The 17,878-nt window shown below is 40.0% G+C and overlaps 1 protein-coding gene across 1 annotated transcript; it reads right to left on the bottom strand.

Moving 5' to 3' along the window:
• Positions 1–5,489: 5,489 nt before the first annotated feature.
• On the bottom strand, positions 5,490–13,620 carry LOC137299173 (methylsterol monooxygenase 1-like). Its single transcript, XM_067831729.1, has 8 exons — positions 13,313–13,620; positions 12,513–12,590; positions 12,104–12,175; positions 10,127–10,203; positions 9,572–9,698; positions 9,089–9,137; positions 8,480–8,638; positions 5,490–7,129 (listed from the first exon to the last, which is right to left on the bottom strand). The coding sequence occupies exons 1-8, from the start codon at positions 13,457–13,459 to the stop codon at positions 6,987–6,989; spliced, it is 852 nt and encodes a 283-aa protein (XP_067687830.1). The 5' UTR covers positions 13,460–13,620; the 3' UTR covers positions 5,490–6,986.
• Positions 13,621–17,878: the final 4,258 nt, after the last annotated feature.

Here is a 17,878-nt window from a genome sequence, read left to right as displayed (position 1 = left end):
CACTGTCGACAACGACAACACGTAGTATCCCTGTCTCACGGACAACCAATTAACTTAAATCACCTTCCACGGCAAGCACCACACAACAAGGAACTAACAGTAACCCAAGTTAGCTTGACACGCGCACGTTGTAACCGCTTAACAATTTAAATGTCCCAGTCAAGGCTGCCAGTTTAATATCACATCTTTTATAACAGAAACACATGTCTTGCCAGTTTAATGCAACAGGTGGGCTGATAAACGATGAAATAATCCACGCACAATATCTTGAGGCAATCGGAACAAGCGAAGTGAGGAATGCATGGGTTGTTATTAGGTCGACATTGTCTTTCACTTTTGAAACCAACAGTGTCTGCATTATCAACACAAAATAAACAGAGTTAATAAATTTTCTTATCGGTGGTACATACGTTTTAGATTTATAATCAGCGACGTGTTGCCGTAAATATCCCGACTATCTGAGAAGACAGGGGGGTCATGCCTTAACGTTGTCTGTTTGTCTATGGAGAATGACGCAGTAGACAGTAGTTCGCTGTTCTCTTAGTTGGAAGAAAGTATCTTTATCACAGACAACAGACAAGCATTGCATTTTATTTGTAAAGCAATACTCGTAAGTTCTCAACTTGTCCCAGAGCCAGACTGATTAGAACGGAGGCCATCACCTGAGCCATTCTACTCTCTCTAGAGACGCTGAGTGAGTGAGTGAGTGCCGCATGGAACATTATTTCAGATTTATCACAGCGAGGCATCTTGGCGTGGGGTCTGGAGCCACGCGTGATGTCAGAGTCTGCTAGCATAGACAAAGTGTTGACAAGCCCTGAAAAGTAATCAAGGTTTATACAGTCTCAAAACGTAGAACAACCAATGACAGTGTAGTAGTAGTAGTAGCAGTAGTAGTAGTAGTAGTAGCAGTAGCAGCAGCAGCAGCAGCAGCAGCAGCAGCAGCAGCAGTAGTAGTAGTTCATAAAGATGGGTTATGCATCTTAGAGACTGGTAATCCGGTAAATGTTGCATGTCTCAGCTGTTTCTAACATGTTGAAGCCATGGTGCAAATGGCTGATATGGAAAGGAACACTACTCTAGTCCCCTACGCCTAGAGAGAAACGAGGAAATGAAGTTTTAATGGAGAGGGTGGGAGTAGGGGTGGGGTTTCACCTGTTGTGTTCTGGGGAGGTAGGGAGGTCATCCATTATGTACACATGTACTAGAGGAGTAAGGTTACCAATTTTGTACATAGAATATTAATACTTCATGCTTATAAAATATGGGAAAAGGAGGGGGTGTCATTGATTGCTAGCATAGACAAAGTGTTGACAAGCCCTGAAAAGTAATCAAGGTTTATACAGTCTCAAAACGTAGAACAACCAATGACAGTGTAGTAGTAGTAGTAGCAGTAGTAGTAGTAGTAGTAGTAGTAGTAGTAGCAGTAGCAGCAGCAGCAGCAGCAGCAGCAGTAGTAGTAGTTCATAAAGATGGGTTATGCATCTTAGAGACTGGTAATCCGGTAAATGTTGCATGTCTCAGCTGTTTCTAACATGTTGAAGCCATGGTGCAAATGGCTGATATGGAAAGGAACACTACTCTAGTCCCCTACGCCTAGAGAGAAACGAGGAAATGAAGTTTTAATGGAGAGGGTGGGAGTAGGGGTGGGGTTTCACCTGTTTTGTTCTGGGGAGGTAGGGAGGTCATCCATTATGTACACATGTACTAGAGGAGTAAGGTTACCAATTTTGTACATAGAATATTAATACTTCATGCTTATAAAATATGGGAAAAGGAGGGGGTGTCATTGATTCTGTACATGGCATGCAGGGGATGGGGTTGGCTGGGGTGGGGGTGGGATTGCACATAACATCAGCGATTGGTTTAACGGGTTAAATTTAGGTCCTCCGTCATCTACCTGGAATGCTGCTAAACAACAAACATATTATTATTATATGTCAATTTATGATACGGATGCTTGGACACTGTGGTAAATGAGTTCAGGCCAAAGCATAATAAGGAAAGTCGGCTCGGTAGGAGGCATCTAGATGGATCAGGTCGTCAGGCTCGGTGACCCAGCTGATGGGATTCCATCGTGTCCTAACTGCTCATGACATCGATCACTAAAATATCAGCAATCTGGCGAAAACCGTACACTGTGGACAGAATGGTATTATCTAACGCAACGCGCATACAAACCTTTCTAAGTGTGTTATTTCTATCGTACAAAGTAAATACCTTTGTGGAAGGGATGCGATGATTGAATAATATTATCCACCGCCGTCTCCTCTTCTGCATACGCTGACACAGTACGTCATGTCCCAACGTCATCAATTTTGCGTACTACGTCATATGGCATCATGTGCCGTCACACACTCCGGCGCAGCGATGACTTCGCATAACATCACTGCCACAGGCTAATTTGCATATCACGTGACCGGACTTTCCTCTTGTTTTTAAACAAATGGGCACATTCATTGATAAGCTGAGACTGGCATAAGGCAAGCGATTCGACGACATTTTCATAATGTTTTAAACTGTTATGTAAATATTTTGCTGCAACTGCGTCAGTAAGGTTTATGACAATACGTATTTATATTTCAAAACGGCTGCATTGTTTGTTATCCATTAGGCTTCGATAACAGCACGTGGAGCTTAAACAGCTTACAACAAACTTAAACAAAAGGTCGCTACGCAAATCGAAATAGTGTTGCAAGTTTTAGGATAATTTCTCCGTGAAACTGAACCATTTTCACAAAGATGTTCAATTAAATGTGTAGACTCATCAAAAATAAAACAGTTATGAAATTCGTACATTATGTTGACTGGACTGTGTAGTATGTGAGGAATCGTCACATCTTTCTGGCCTGTGGCAGAGATACTATGCTGGCTCGCCGCATGGAGCTCTGGGTATGAGAGTGGTGCCGTCAGCTTTCCGCCCGAAAGGCCGCCATCATATCTTTCTGTTGACGCTGTTCATCTTTCAGTTCATCCTTCAAGTTCCATCTGCTATTTCATCCTTTAAGTTTCGGTTACGTTGTTCGTCCTTCAAGATTCGACGGTGTATATTGTGTGCTAACATAATGAGAAAGTCATTATCTTTCTGTATTAAGACGTCGATGTTTTGTAATATTTGTCCACAAAATCAAATAAGGTTGTTATGGGTATTTAGGCTCAATCTCATTTGCTATGTTTTCAAGTGGATTTGCTGATTCATAGTGAAGTCTTTGATGCGGTTAATTATTTTTGCTATACGTAAAATGACGCGAAATGGCTGACCCTCTTAGTCATTTCAGCTATGTCACGACAGCCTTACAAAAACGGAAAAACAGGCTATCCAGTGATTGACAGTCTCGAGTGTCTGTATAGACTGGGTTGAACAAAACAATGGCCAATAGCACAAGCGTGTCGATGTTAACAGGCCACAGAAAGATTGGCCATCAGACATCTATTTCGGTTGACTGTTACAAGCATATGAACTGCGAACCTAGGCTTACTGAGGCCGGGAAGTCACGACCCTAATCTGGATACGCTGATGTTGTTTTGGCAAAATACCGTAAAAATGTACACAAAACAGTGACTTCTGGAGCACAGGTGTATTTGCAGCTTTGTGGTCATGGTCGGAGAAGAAACTGCACGTGGAGACGAGCGTAACATGAAAGGGCATCAAAGCAACTTCAAAGTGGCTGTAGGCACTGCCCTAACGGTATTGGAAAGGGGTTAATGAATTAATGATGTGAAGTGAAGTTGTTAATCTAGTTTTGATACGGAAATGTCAACAACCCCTCCAATACCTGGATCTTCCATCAACAAGTGCGCGTTGGGGAAAGATTTCTCTTCATACTTGACATTCGTAATATGTGTTATTTCTATCCGAAAGCAGCATGAAATATGTTGATATAACCACGCTGGTGGATAGGAGGTGTATAAACAGAATAAAGGACATTCTATCCTTACAAATGCGGTAGTTTAGTAATCAGGCCCCCCTTAGTAATTGAAGGAATTTCAGCAAATTTGAAGGAATTGCATCTCAAATGTAAACAAACGCAGCCCACTCGCGAAACAATTGCAGCGATATCGGTAGTTTAGCGGTAATAACAGAAACACATCGGCCCTATCGGAAGCAATGTCGGTAATACTGGAAACACGATCGGCCATCTTCGGAGATTTTTCGGTCGCGAGCGGAAACTCACGCAGCAAAACATGGCGTCGTTGGAAGAAGCGCCCGTCTCGGTGAGATTTGTTTTTAGTTTCTACGATTACATTGTTATACTTATCCATCTTTGACCACCCGTGTTGAATGCGTTTAGGTATGAGGTGTTGTCGGGGCAAAAGCTTATGTTTTTAGGAAAAGATTGTCACTGCAGAAGAGTGTCACAAGTCATGCCCCTGTAGTTTGTTTACATCTGAACATCGAAGTCGTGCCGATGATTACGAACGTGCGCCAGATATAACATCATTTTTTTTTTGTAAAATGTGTTTAAATTTGTCAATTGCACTTCGTAGCAAGAAAAATTATGGCTCATAAACTTCTTCATGGCGCACGTTCATGATGTTCGTAATCATCGGCACGACTTCGATGTTCAGATGTAAACAATCTCCAGGGGCATGACTTGTGACACTCTTCTGCAGTGACAATCTTTTCCTAAAAACATAAGCTTTTGCCCCGACAACACCTCATACCTAAACGCATTCAACGCGGGTGGTCAAAGATGGATAAGTATAACAATGTAATCGTAGTAACTAAAAACAAATCTCACCGAGACGGGCGCTTCTTCCAACGACGCCATGTTTTGCTGCGTGAGTTTCCGCTCGCGACCGAAAAATCTCCGAAGATGGCCGATCGTGTTTCCAGTATTACCGACATTGCTTCCGATAGGGCCGATGTGTTTCTGTTATTACCGCTAAACTACCGATATCGCTGCAATTGTTTCGCGAGTGGGCTGCGTTTGTTTACATTTGAGATGCAATTCCTTCAAATTTGCTGTAATTCCTTCAATTACTTAGGGGGGCCTGGTAATAACTATACACAGTTTTCGCGCGTTCACCGTAACGTAGATGACTGAACCTACTCGAGTGCCATTTTGACGTTGGTGTGATGAAACAACAAGGTGAGGTCTATGGAATCATGGATACACAATATCAAAGAAGTTGTGTATCCATGGAAATCTCGTTGTTTCAACGGAGAATTTCTAACGGAAAAGTTGGGGTTTTTTTCATTGGGGTGACAGCATATATTGTATATTTTACGACGCTTCTCTCGCACGAACATACGAACACACACGCATCACATGTACGTGACTTACTATTAGTGAGTTTGGTGGATCATTTAGCAATATCTCAGAAATATCACAGCAGACAACACCAGAAATGGGCACCACACACTCTACCCATGTGGGGAATCGAGCTCGCATGAAGGGCGTAGGCTTTAATGTTTTACCACAGTCAGTCAACACTTCAGTTACCATCTAACCTTGCAGATTTGTACAAAAACATAAAACAAATTGTTCAATTTAAAAGTACTATTTATTATCAACACAGACTTTATATACACATGTTAAATAAATAGTATACATGAACAACACTGATATCTTATCATACAAGGATGGTGAAGATGATGATAACAACAATGAGGATCATGACTTTCAATATATTCAGTGGGACTAAATCAAATCTTCTCTACAGAAATGTCGAATTAAGTCTATTCAACACAAACATTCCCTATTCATTCAATATCTTCTTTAACTAATGCCCAAATAAAATTCAAACTTCTTGGGTCACAAAAGGAAATATTTGAGATCCAGTTTACACATCAATGAGGTCTTTGAAATCAGTCTGTCAGATAAGTGTCGTATGAAAACGCTGAATCATGTTAATAATACATCAGGATTGATTCCCAAAACACACCTACAACAACAACACAAATACATCCTTCTGATCATGGCATGAAATAGCACTATGTAGCTCTGAGACTAGTTAAAACCTACAATGCATCTGTAGATTTATGATGCCACATGAGCCAGATTAAAAAACACTTTAACCGGGATCACCATAACATGTCTGAATTATATACTCAACCAACAAACATGCTCATCCTCACATACAGAAAGCACCTGTAACGGTGTGAACCTCCACATCCATCCACATCCATCTGTATAACATAGACATCAATACAATTTGTTTCACCCGGTAATTCTTCTAGTCTAGAAACAAGTACCAGGTTTCACAAATGGACTCACAGAAAGTATGCATGTTCATGTAAATATGTTTCAAATTAATCTTGCTATATTCAATCAGACTGACAAAGCAGGTAGCTAAAATGTCAAGGTCTCACAGCCAAACTTATACTTCACCTTTGCTTTTACATAAAAATAACAAACAACAGTAAATGTTTTATTGAAGATTTTAACCAATCACAATATTCGTAACTGTATTGAGTACATGGAGCACATTAATACCTCGTAAGACTGACGAAGCCAGTAACACGTTACATAGTGTGTAACCAGTGCATGCATATGTATCAGTTCTACAAAACAATACGAAATTAGACGAGTCAAGCATCACTTCAAGGCACACTAGTACTGAATATTGATCCTTCTGCTAGCTTTTGAAAATTTTACATTTGGTTCAACACTACTAATCAACATTTAATAGAGATGCTTACTTTCTGTCTTAGTTTCATTTCTCAATGTGTATACGTAGCATATGTAATTTGTATATCTCTAGCTAAAGTCACGTGTCACTCTGAAGTTACTAGTAGAAGCAAGACACAGTGGTCAGTTCTGTCTTATTTTCAAGGACCTGGATACCAATGACATCTTTCACTGAGTCATCTTATCATTATGGTTTAATTTCTAAATACTTATGATAGCTGTAGCATTAAGATCACTTTGTGTGCCAGGATTGGCCAGAATCAGCCAGGCTCCACTACCAGGTGATAATCACAGGTCCATTTAATGTCCTGTTGATCAGACACAACACATCTCCAGCAACAGCATGAACATCTACTGCAACTTCTTCTTGCCCTCCTGCTTGGCACAGTATTCCTTGTACTGTGAGTCGGTGCCAAATATCTTGTCCCACCATGTAAACGTTGAGCCATAGTTGCCAATGAAGTTCTTATGGTGGAAGTCGTGAAACTTGGCACCTGGCAAAGAGACATAGTAATTCTGTAATGACTATTGCCTAACACAGCTTTAACAATTTGCAGAAATTCATGTCTGTGGATGCATTAACACAGATGTGTAATGTCCTTTAACACCACACTCAATAACAACTGAAGTATAGCCAAGATGGCCGAAGTACTGACAATGACAATGACAATGACAATGACAATACTTTATTACCCCGAGGGGAATTCTTTTTACATTTGAAACTGAACACATAAGAGATTGTTAAAACATAAATAACTACATAAAGATTAAGATACGTAAAACGACAACAAAGACTGACAGTCAACAGTCATTTAAATGGCGGATACTTGATGGAATAAAAGAATTTTGAACTCTTTTAGTTTTAAAACGGGGCATTTGGTAACGCCGGCCTGAGGGTAAAAGATTGTATTCTTGGAATAACATGTGACTTGAATCTGATAAAATTCTCTCAGCGACATTAACAGCACGATCATTAAAGAGGGAACATAAAGATGAAACAGAAATTCCAGAAATCTTGGTTGCCATAAGAACAATTTTGTTAAGATGAGATTTGCTTTTGAGATTAAGAGAACCGTACCAACACTGAATTGAAAAGGTTAAAATACTCTCAACAAAACAACGATAAAACAACATTACTTTTTGGTTAACATTAAAAGATCTTTACACATAAAATGTAATCTTTGTTGGCACTTCTTGAAAATGAATTCAGTATTTGGGCCCCACTGAAGTTTGTCGTCAATAATCTAGTGATTGATAACATAAGCAATAATTCAGGGTAATATCCTGTGCAATGAAACATGTCACAAAACCTGACTCCCCTGTTTATTTCATTTATGACCATCATTGGTAGCAAGAACCAGGTCTATCCTGAAAGCTAGTGATAGTTCATGATGGTTCCTTCTTAATGACTCTGGCCTCTTGCAACCCCTTGTTATTATAATGTTAACTATCTCCAAGGTCTAACTTTCTTCACAGATAACAGAGCTTGTTCGGCTTGACCCGATCAAGTGCATACTTCTGCATTGCGTGACCCCGTCACAAATGGTTTGGGTCTACTATTGTGAAGGGGAGGGCCTCTATCAGTTGACTGTCAACATCAAGAAGAGCTGAGACAAGGTTGCCGTTTGAGATCAAAGTGTTAAGAAATAGTTAACAATGTCTTAAATTACTTTAAAAGAGTTTTATGAATGAATTCTTTGCATGAACGCAACATTAACAGCATTCTCTACTCCCTATTTAATAAAGTTAACTTTGCCTGCTGTTTGTGTCATTCAACCTCCCGGGCCATGCATATGTAGAGTAGCTCTTGTCAAGCTGAACAAGCTGTACTGATGTTTGCTCACCTGCGTAGAAGGGGAAGAGATGGAAAGGGTTGAGGTAGGGAAAGTAGTAGCCGCTATGGACGTCGATGGTCTCCATCAGTCTGACTGTCACCCATGCCCACATAAACACCATATGGTTGGTGAAGGTCAAGATGCCAATGAAGAACCCAAATCCAAGAACTGAAAAGGGACACAAATCGCATCTTTCATTCCTTTCATGATTCTGCAATGAAGCAGAGAGCAACACACCCCATCTTCATCAGTTTTATGGTTTTACCAGCTAAATCTGTAAATATTCAAGTCTTGACCACACCATCACATGATCAACATCATGAGTATTGATTTACACAGCTGAGATATGATAACATGTGTCAGTCAGCCTTACCAGTCTGTCCCGTAAGTTGCCACTTATGACAAACATGGTTTGTTGGAGATCCATTCCAGCCTGGATCTTTATGGGTAAATGTTGTTCTTCACTCTGTAAGTGCATTACAACAAAGAAGAGATATCTGCTCACCTCTTAAGGATGAGTTTAGTCCTGGTCAAAATAACATTGTCCGTGCTTGGCAACCCATGAATTCTTACAAAATACAGTGTCAGACTCCAACACAATTCCAGTTGTGTACTTACTGATTGTCTCCAGTGGGTGTGCATATTCAGCAGTCATTCCAAATGGAGTCTGGGGACAAAAAGGACATTCTCATGATGCCTAAATGAACCATGGTATTAGTCAAAAAACCCTTCCCCACCCCTCGACCCTCATCTACATAGGAACCAATGACCCCACCACAGATTCTGAATTTTGTTCCCTGCTATCACAAGCAATGGGATTCTGGGATTCCTTCCTATCCTAGGTCCCAAGGTTTCGCTAACACTGTGAGCAAGCTTGAAGCCATGCTTGCTGAGAAAGTATTACTGAATGTAAACTTCAAAACACCTAAACACAAAAGGTGAAGTTTTCAGTTTAATATAAGCAGACCCATATAACAGAAGGTCTCTGATATAAGTTACCATATTCCCCATGAAAAGCACCCTCAAATTTTAGAAAATTGACAGATGTAGCTTTGTCTCTTCCACACTTGCAAGGATCAGTGAGTTAATTACCACTCTTACCTGGAAGTAATGGTGGACTTTGTGGATGTACTTGTAAACCCTTCTGTCATGGAGAGCCCAGTGAAGGAAGAAATGCCAAGTGTCCTCTATGACAGCACAGCCGAAACAACGCAGCGCCAGATTCCACCTGAAGTACAACTCATGGCTCATTTCCACCATTCTGGGTAAGAATGTAGTCCCAGTCCTCCACAACTGGAGTATAAAAACACACTACCTGCATCGTCACTTAGCATGACTAAAATGTTTAAATGTTAATGACCAGCATGCCATAATGAGGACATTTGTAAATTCACTGGGTCATACAAAACTGTTCCGCCATTATGGTATGATGTCATACTAACTACATGATTAATATCATTTTCTTTCAAGAAGATGGCCTTCCAAATGCAGCTTTTCCTTGCCTGGTCCGGGTTACCATGGTTACCATCGTGTGACTTGCATAAAAACTTCAAACAATATCAGGTTGTTGGATGTTCTGCCTGCAGTTAACATGATTAGATTTACTAAAATAACTTTGTGTCCTGTACTGTGACCAAGTGTAACATCTGTACATACCATGGAGGCATGCTGTCCCAGTCATATGGAATGTTGAAGTACTCCGTGAAGAAGTATGTGCCACTCATCATGGGAAGCTGAAACCAATACACACAGTCTTGTACCAGTACACCACTATCGAATTAAGAACAACCCTATTCTACATCGACTTTCAGTTAACATGCACGTGTATGATAAGCTTGTCTGATGCATTAAACTGTATGTGTCTAACTGATTTCTAATTGTCAGTGTAAACAAATGACATGAACAGTTGCGAACTTTGTCTTCTCATATTCCGTCACTCATATTCAGGACTTACCTCGAGTTTGGGGGGCCCCTGGGACTTGTACTCTTAATTTTCAGGAGTCCTACACTATGAAAGGGGACCCCAGAAACTCAAATATTATCACTAACACTATGTTGTAACACTGTTGGACTTCAGTTACCATGTTGTATTGTGTATCATGATCATCACATTGTTACAATTAAACTGCAAAAGATACTATAACCCGGCTACTAGCAAACTTATTGTTACTTGATCAAAATGTTTACAAAACACATATGGACTTTTGAGTCCAAAAGTCTGTACATTACATGAATGCGCTTATCAATATCACTGCATCCGTTGTCAATTCTTACACATACAGGACACATGAATTCATCTCCTATAAATGCCTGTATGCCTTCTGATGCGGTCTTTGCTGAGGGGCTTGATAGGACTAACACTGGCAACTTTGCATTTTACTCAAGTATTTGGTGAATCAAACTATATACCTGCATGAATCAATTCAATGATCACCATCGCCAAAATCAAATATGCATCATTTTAATTCCTAAAAGATGTGTTTTACTTGAATATGAATGTTATTTATCAAAACAAGATGGAATGCATCCATGTCAAGTAGGATAGTTGTCAACACTTCTGCATATTTAATTTGGCAGTAATGGCCATATTTCAGAACTACTACTATTTAAGCTGTCAGCATAGTAAAACATGAAAACATATTCCTGCCTCCTACTTTGGGCCATGGAAATGACTGATATTGATGTATAATGTGATAAGGATAAGCAGCTCTACAAGTCTTTCTCCTTGACTTTACTAAACTTTACCTACATGTCAGATATTAGTTTTGCCATGTACTGATTACAGTAATAATTATGGAAACATTATTTTCTTTGTGTTTTCCGAAGGAACAGAAAAAGAACCCCAAATTCTGAAAAACTTCAAAAGAGCAAAAGGCACAACATGTATGTGAGGTTTGGTGAACCTAACACGTAAACTTTAAGAGATAACGAGAAAACGATCAAACACAAAACACCAAAAACATTCTGAAAAAACTTCATAGCAGCAAAAGGCACATCTATGGGTAATGATCAACATGTACATGAACTTTGGTGAACCTAGCATGTAAACTTTATGAGAGATGCTCTGGAAAAAGTTTCAGGACAGAATGAACGCATATACTAAGGCTGTTGTGATACACTCACATATTCGGTGAATCGAACCATAGCCCTTCTTGAATTCAATTCGTTATTCATGGTCACCAGAACTGAATATAAATGAATATTTACATTTTTTTTAATTGTGCATATTTTACTTGAGTCCTTATTAAAGTGAGATATGCAAGAATGGAATAAGTACTAGCCTTGCAGTAGTGCAAGTAATGTTAGTTTGCAAAGGCTGCACATGGTACTGTGGACTAGAACTGATAGTCTATTACATACTTAATTTGAGTGTCATGTCAGATCACTAGTTATCACTATGTCAACATGTCAACACACAGGGGTTCCATATTGTGCATCAACCAAATAACTACAATATTGTATTCGTGAATAATTATTCATATTAATTTTTTCTCTGAATAATACATCAACCGGAGACCTGTTATTATATTCATCAGCAAATATTAATATTTGTTACCTCCTGTTGGTGATATGTATCCTATTTGTATGAATATCAAACATATATTATTAGAGTCAGTCACTGAGGACACTCACCTGTATACAAAAATGACTGAACAAAATAAGCTTTAGACATGTCCACTGCTTGTCAAATGTCTCTGGTTTGTCCTGCAAAGAGAATAAAAGAGTACGTCAGAAGGGCATTTAAGAATAACAATGTGTTACCATGATTATTCCAACAGAAAGTTATCATACAGAAGATGTTGTGCATTTGTTATTCACATGATATTGCAACTTCACAATCCAGTAAATGTGATCAACGACTCACACTGTAAGGGTACATATTGGGGTGGGTGGGTGGGTGGGTGAGTGAGTGGGTGAGTGAGTGAGTGAGTGAGTGAGTGAGTGAGTGAGTGAGTGAGTGAGTGACAGGATGAACCCAACAGCCATGAGCCTGATACGTTCGTGATGAACCAAAATGTGGTGATGTATGGAAGGCACTTACTGACTGGATCTTGTATCTGTTCATGAAGGGAATAAACTGGAAGATAAATGCAGGTAGACACAAGCCAAAGTACACCACCTAAAAGAGACCATCAAAAGTGGGTGTTAACATTGATCTAACCAGATAATGCCAACCTAGAGCCTAAAACCAACACTCCAGGTAAAATATCTCACAGAGACTTAATTCACTACTTGTATCTGAAGTAAAACCTAATATTAGCAATATTTATCTTTGTACATAATAATAATGACAAGTTTTCACAGAAACATAAAACTCTTATATTTATGTGGAGGGTTTTCACTATTAAGTATAAAGATTAATGTTGCTAATATAGTTAAACATATGGAAAAAGTTCATTCCGTTCCCCTATACTCTCTCTTCCTAAGATTAGCAGAGGTAACACTAAGTGGTTCAGCCCCATATACTGTATTTAGTGACGTTTTTTTTTTAACTATTTTATTTATTTTGGGGAGTCCTCTAGTAATTGTTGTGTTACACTTCGGCGATATATGACTATGAGTTTATAAATATTATTTGAGATGAGGGAACGGGAACTGTTACCATAATGTAAAGCATTGAGATTAATATTGCTAATACAGATATTGTTGCTATTTTTGATAATGACTTTATCTGCTGTCAGATACGTGATCAGCGTGATACCATATAATCCATCTGCTTCAACCCAACTCAGTCGAGATCGCACGATCAAAATGACATTCTGTTTCTAATATAGAAAAATATCAGCATTTGGTTTGAAAATGTAACACTGAAGAAAAAAGACAACCCTATGATGTCATTACCTCGTGGACAAGCAGAGATCCCCATGTCGCGATTTGAAACTTTGTGTAGTTGTCAGTCATGTGCACCCATGCCGTTCTGAATGGGTCGCGGAGAGGATTGTTCGGCAAGTAATCAAAATATTCACTTCCCAAAGTCTCGTTTAACATTTTGAAGTGTAGGTAGCCGGCCGAGATGAAGTGTCAGGGTACCGATTGTCCACGATCGCTATAAACTGTTAATGAACCGTAATAGTGGCCAGTTCCTCTATATTTATCATGGTTGTCAGCTGATCAAGCCCTGATCAAGCAGCAGACAAGTGCGTAAACATAACGTCCACTGTGATTAGCTTGTCTTTATGGCATGAATATACAACGCCCTCTCTGATTGGTTCACTTCCGTGGTGCGATTTACTATCAGACTGCTGTTCGCTAACAGAAGAAGACTTTGCTAGGGTGGCCTGTGTTGATGTGTTATCGTGAATGTTTTACGTGACGAATGTTGGAAACAATATGGTGACAATTCACGAATATTCAACAAGCACGTCAGGAACTCCGTGAATACTCTGGTGCCACATGTGGAGTTGATGTTTTGGAACATGCAATTCATCTCTTAAATTAGATTAGTAAGCATGCATGCATCAAGATTTCTCTAAAAATGAATGTTTTCAAACAAATATCAACATTATTAGACATATATGATTTCATGTCAACTACAAATTACACCCAAAATCCACGTATTGGTATGAAATATTAGAATAAGTATTGGATTACGATGGTAACTATGTTATCAAACTTTCCCTGTTAATATATTTTCATGCTGGTAACATATCATAATGTCAAAAGAGGCACTAAGTTCACCTTTATGATATGACGAAAATCTCAGTGACAAATTAAACTTTCTTTGTCCTTAAACCATACTGACCATTATCACACACGTGGGAAAATGTTAAGTAAGCAACACTGTTTATGTTTAGCAATAGGTATGGTCACACAATCTGAATGGATAACGGCACATCACTGACGCCGATGAAGGGGTTGTTGTACCGACTTTTGATGGCCGTCCTCTGAACTCTTCCAGGGAGATCATCAATCCCAGACGTCATGGTTCGCAGAAAACGAGTAAGTTTAGTTTTACACCGAACTCAGCAATATCCCAGCTATATAGCGGAGGTCTGTAAATAGTCGAGTTTGGACCAGACAATCCTGTGATCAACAGTATGAGCATCGATCTGAGCAACTGGGAACCGATGACATATGTCCACCACGTCAGCGAGCCTGACCACCCGATCCCGTTAGTCGCCACTTACGACAAGCCTTTTATGGCAAGCATGGGCTGCCGAAGGCCTATTCTACCGCGGACCTTCACGGGTCCGCAGAATACGACACAGACATACAAACTGATGTACTGGAACATGCCCCATCAAAAATGGAACGCAATAGGTTAACGTCAAATTCATCGTCTTATGGAATACCGTCAATGGGGAGAAGGGTCAGGCGTTTACTGCAGATGGCGGAGGTTAGTTACACCAGGTATTGACATTTTTTGCCAGACTCCTGAAAAGAACCACAATTGTTAAGGTCCTACAATCACAGTTACCAGCACTACAAAGTGAGTCGTTCTTTTAGGGGTTGAGGTTTGCCATTTGATTATTGCTTAAGGGCCCAGTTATCCAGATAGTAAGTACACTTGTTTGGGGTAGCAACACCCTGCTATGTTCATCCACGTGACTTTCTGCAGAATGTAAAATCGTAGCTAATAAATAAATAAATAAAGTTCCAAAGATGTAATCTCTGTGTCGCATGCAGCCTGAAAACACTTATGGGCCGAAACTGTTTTGAGGATACCAACGGAATTTCGTTACATAAGGAATACACACAGGCATTTGCTGTGTACTTTGGTAAATAAGTGAAATAAGTTTTTTTTTACGTAAGACAATTTTCAGAATTCTCTACCAAAGAGAAGGTCATCGTTTTTTTTTGTTTACGAATTCAAATAAATCAACTGTGTGTTTTATTATCATAAATAATAAACCATTGTAGCTACCATAGCTACCAAAATTTACGTATGCTATTTGCTATCACAGCTCAACCAACACTCAAACTACCTAAATATAAAGCTTTGCAATCTTCCGTACTGAAACAAATGGCTTGCTACGTGCCTGTAGACATCATATTTTCATGTGACATGATTAAATATCGAGGTTAAAAACACAGAAATAGGATCAAACTGGATCAGTAAGCATACTATCCAAGCATCCGAAAAGAACTACACTGCTGGGATATTTGGTTACGATCAGACAAGGAATACCATGGATATTTTTAAATAATGGCATATGATGGGCATCCGGCCTCCTGACTGTTTAGGTGAAGAAATTCTGCTAATATGGACAGGAGCCCAGTTCCCTTGTCCGTCACGGTCGAAGGAGCGGGCCCTGACCAATTTGCGGTTTTGTTTCGTAATTTGACCGTTGGCGAGAAACATTATTCGCTCCGCATCAGTGCCCCTTTAACACTGCACTCGGCAATATTCCAGCTAGGTGGCGGCGGTCTGTATATAATCGTGTCTGGACCCATCCTCGATATCTCCAGGGTATAAGTTCCGATATGTCTCCACTATACCCTGGACGCATCTACGGCTCTGTCAGATAAATTTGTTACCTCCCTTGACTGTCTTTTGATCCACTCAGGTGTCTACGCTGGGAAGTTCAGCGAACCAATCACAACTCACTTTCGTTTTTTTGAATTATCTAACCGATTATACTTGGCAACACAAACCATGCAGAGGTTGTCTGGAAGAGGTAGAAGGCGTTCTTGCATATGCCGTTTTAAAGTTTCGGACCTGTCAATTTGTTTGTATGATTTCTCTAAAATGTGGGACGCACTGCGAGCAAACCTTCGCAGTTGCGACCGGTGCCTTTGTTGACACTGGCAAGCTCGGTTAACGGCGGCCTAGCTGATTGGCTACTGTGAGAGGGCGGAGCCAGCGAAGGGAGGTAATAAATTTATCGGGCAGAGCCGTAGATGCGTCCAGGGTTTAGTGGAGACTTATCGGAACGTATACCTTGGAGATATCGAGGATGGTCTGGACCAGACAATCGAGTGATCAACGATGTGGAAAAACTCGATCCAGTTAGTCGCCTTCTTTCTGATGAAAAAATATGCTTACGTAGATCTTAAAGGGTCTCAGCGGTTTCATCACTTGCATGGGGAGCACTCATCTCTTGGAACACACAACACCAAGGATTTTGCCTCATTATGCCCTGCAACGCGTTTTGCGGGGGTATTAAAACGCACCCCGTTCGTCCGTCCGTGCACAGTTATCTTTTCCGGAGCAGAACTTAAAAACCATTCAATATTTCTTCACCAAACCTGGCACATAGATAGATCTGGTGGTGTATTAGTGCCCTTTGATAGTTTGGATACTCTTAATAAAATATTTCCTGGCAACAAGTGTGACTTAGACTGAAATTGGAGGCAATGTGGGGGATATTGATGACTGTGCCTTCTTGTTTGTTTTCGAGAGTACTACCTTCACGTTACTAAAGTTCTTCTGAATCCCAAGTCTAATCGCTTCATTTTCACTGGCAAACCGGACCTGTAAAAGGGATTGGGTTCGGTTTGGGGCTGAGAAATACGGACGTTTCTGTCGCTTAGGATACCGGGTAGGCTCATGTATTTTGACTGTTTGTGATACATCTCTGCATACAGAAACGTACCAATTTGTAGTACCCAATTTTTGGTTAATCACATATATACACTACACCCTAGGATTTGATAGTCATATAGAAACTTGAACTTGTTAGTTCATTTATACTCTAAAGTAAATGCATGATTTTTTTATACTTAATGGGCACTTTGAAGGACATGTTAGAACATGCAGCGAAGCCACTGATTCAATATTTGTCCAGTTTGAGTCCAATGGAACCTTGTCAAAAACAGCAAAAACAAGGGAGCTGAAACACCGCAGCAATATGTTTGATTGAAAAGACCAAACACAACTGCTAGTACGTGTCAGTGCATGTGCAAGGCGGACTTCCCATGCAGCTTGTGGCAACGTTTCCTCTAAAAAAGGCTACAGACAGTAGCTGCATAGGGTGTTTCAGCGCCCTTGTTTTTTTCCCGTTTCAGAATCAGTTTCATATCACTCAAACTCAAAGAATATTAAGTCAGTTGTTTCGCTGGATGTTCTAAGATGTCCGATGAATGTCCATTAAGCATACAAACATTTGCATTTACCTTACAGTATAAACGACCTCTCCACGTCTGAGTTTATCCATTACACGACTAGCAAATGTTAGAGTGTTCCTATACTTTGTTTTCGTAGTATATATGCGATACCTGAAGTTGAATAGAATTGTGTTGTTCAGCATTATTCAATACACCAAAGCAACAATGGGAACCATTTCAACACATCGGTTCAACGCAACGGCTCCGGAAAACAGCTCTCATTTTCAGCTGCACTCTTAGAATCATAATCTGCGCCTAAGCTGTTGGGCAACCGTGGTTCTCGCTTATTTCCATCTGTACATACCAGTCAGGTCTCAGGTGTCGTATTAAAAACGCGGCTAATGCCGTCTGAGTATTAAA

The sequence above is a fragment of the Haliotis asinina genome, chromosome 10 (genome assembly GCF_037392515.1).
Source record: "Haliotis asinina isolate JCU_RB_2024 chromosome 10, JCU_Hal_asi_v2, whole genome shotgun sequence".
In the NCBI taxonomy this organism is placed as follows: Eukaryota; Metazoa; Mollusca; class Gastropoda; order Lepetellida; family Haliotidae; genus Haliotis; species Haliotis asinina.
Note: the sequence above shows the minus strand (reverse complement) of the source record. Positions and strands in the feature narration are given on the sequence as shown.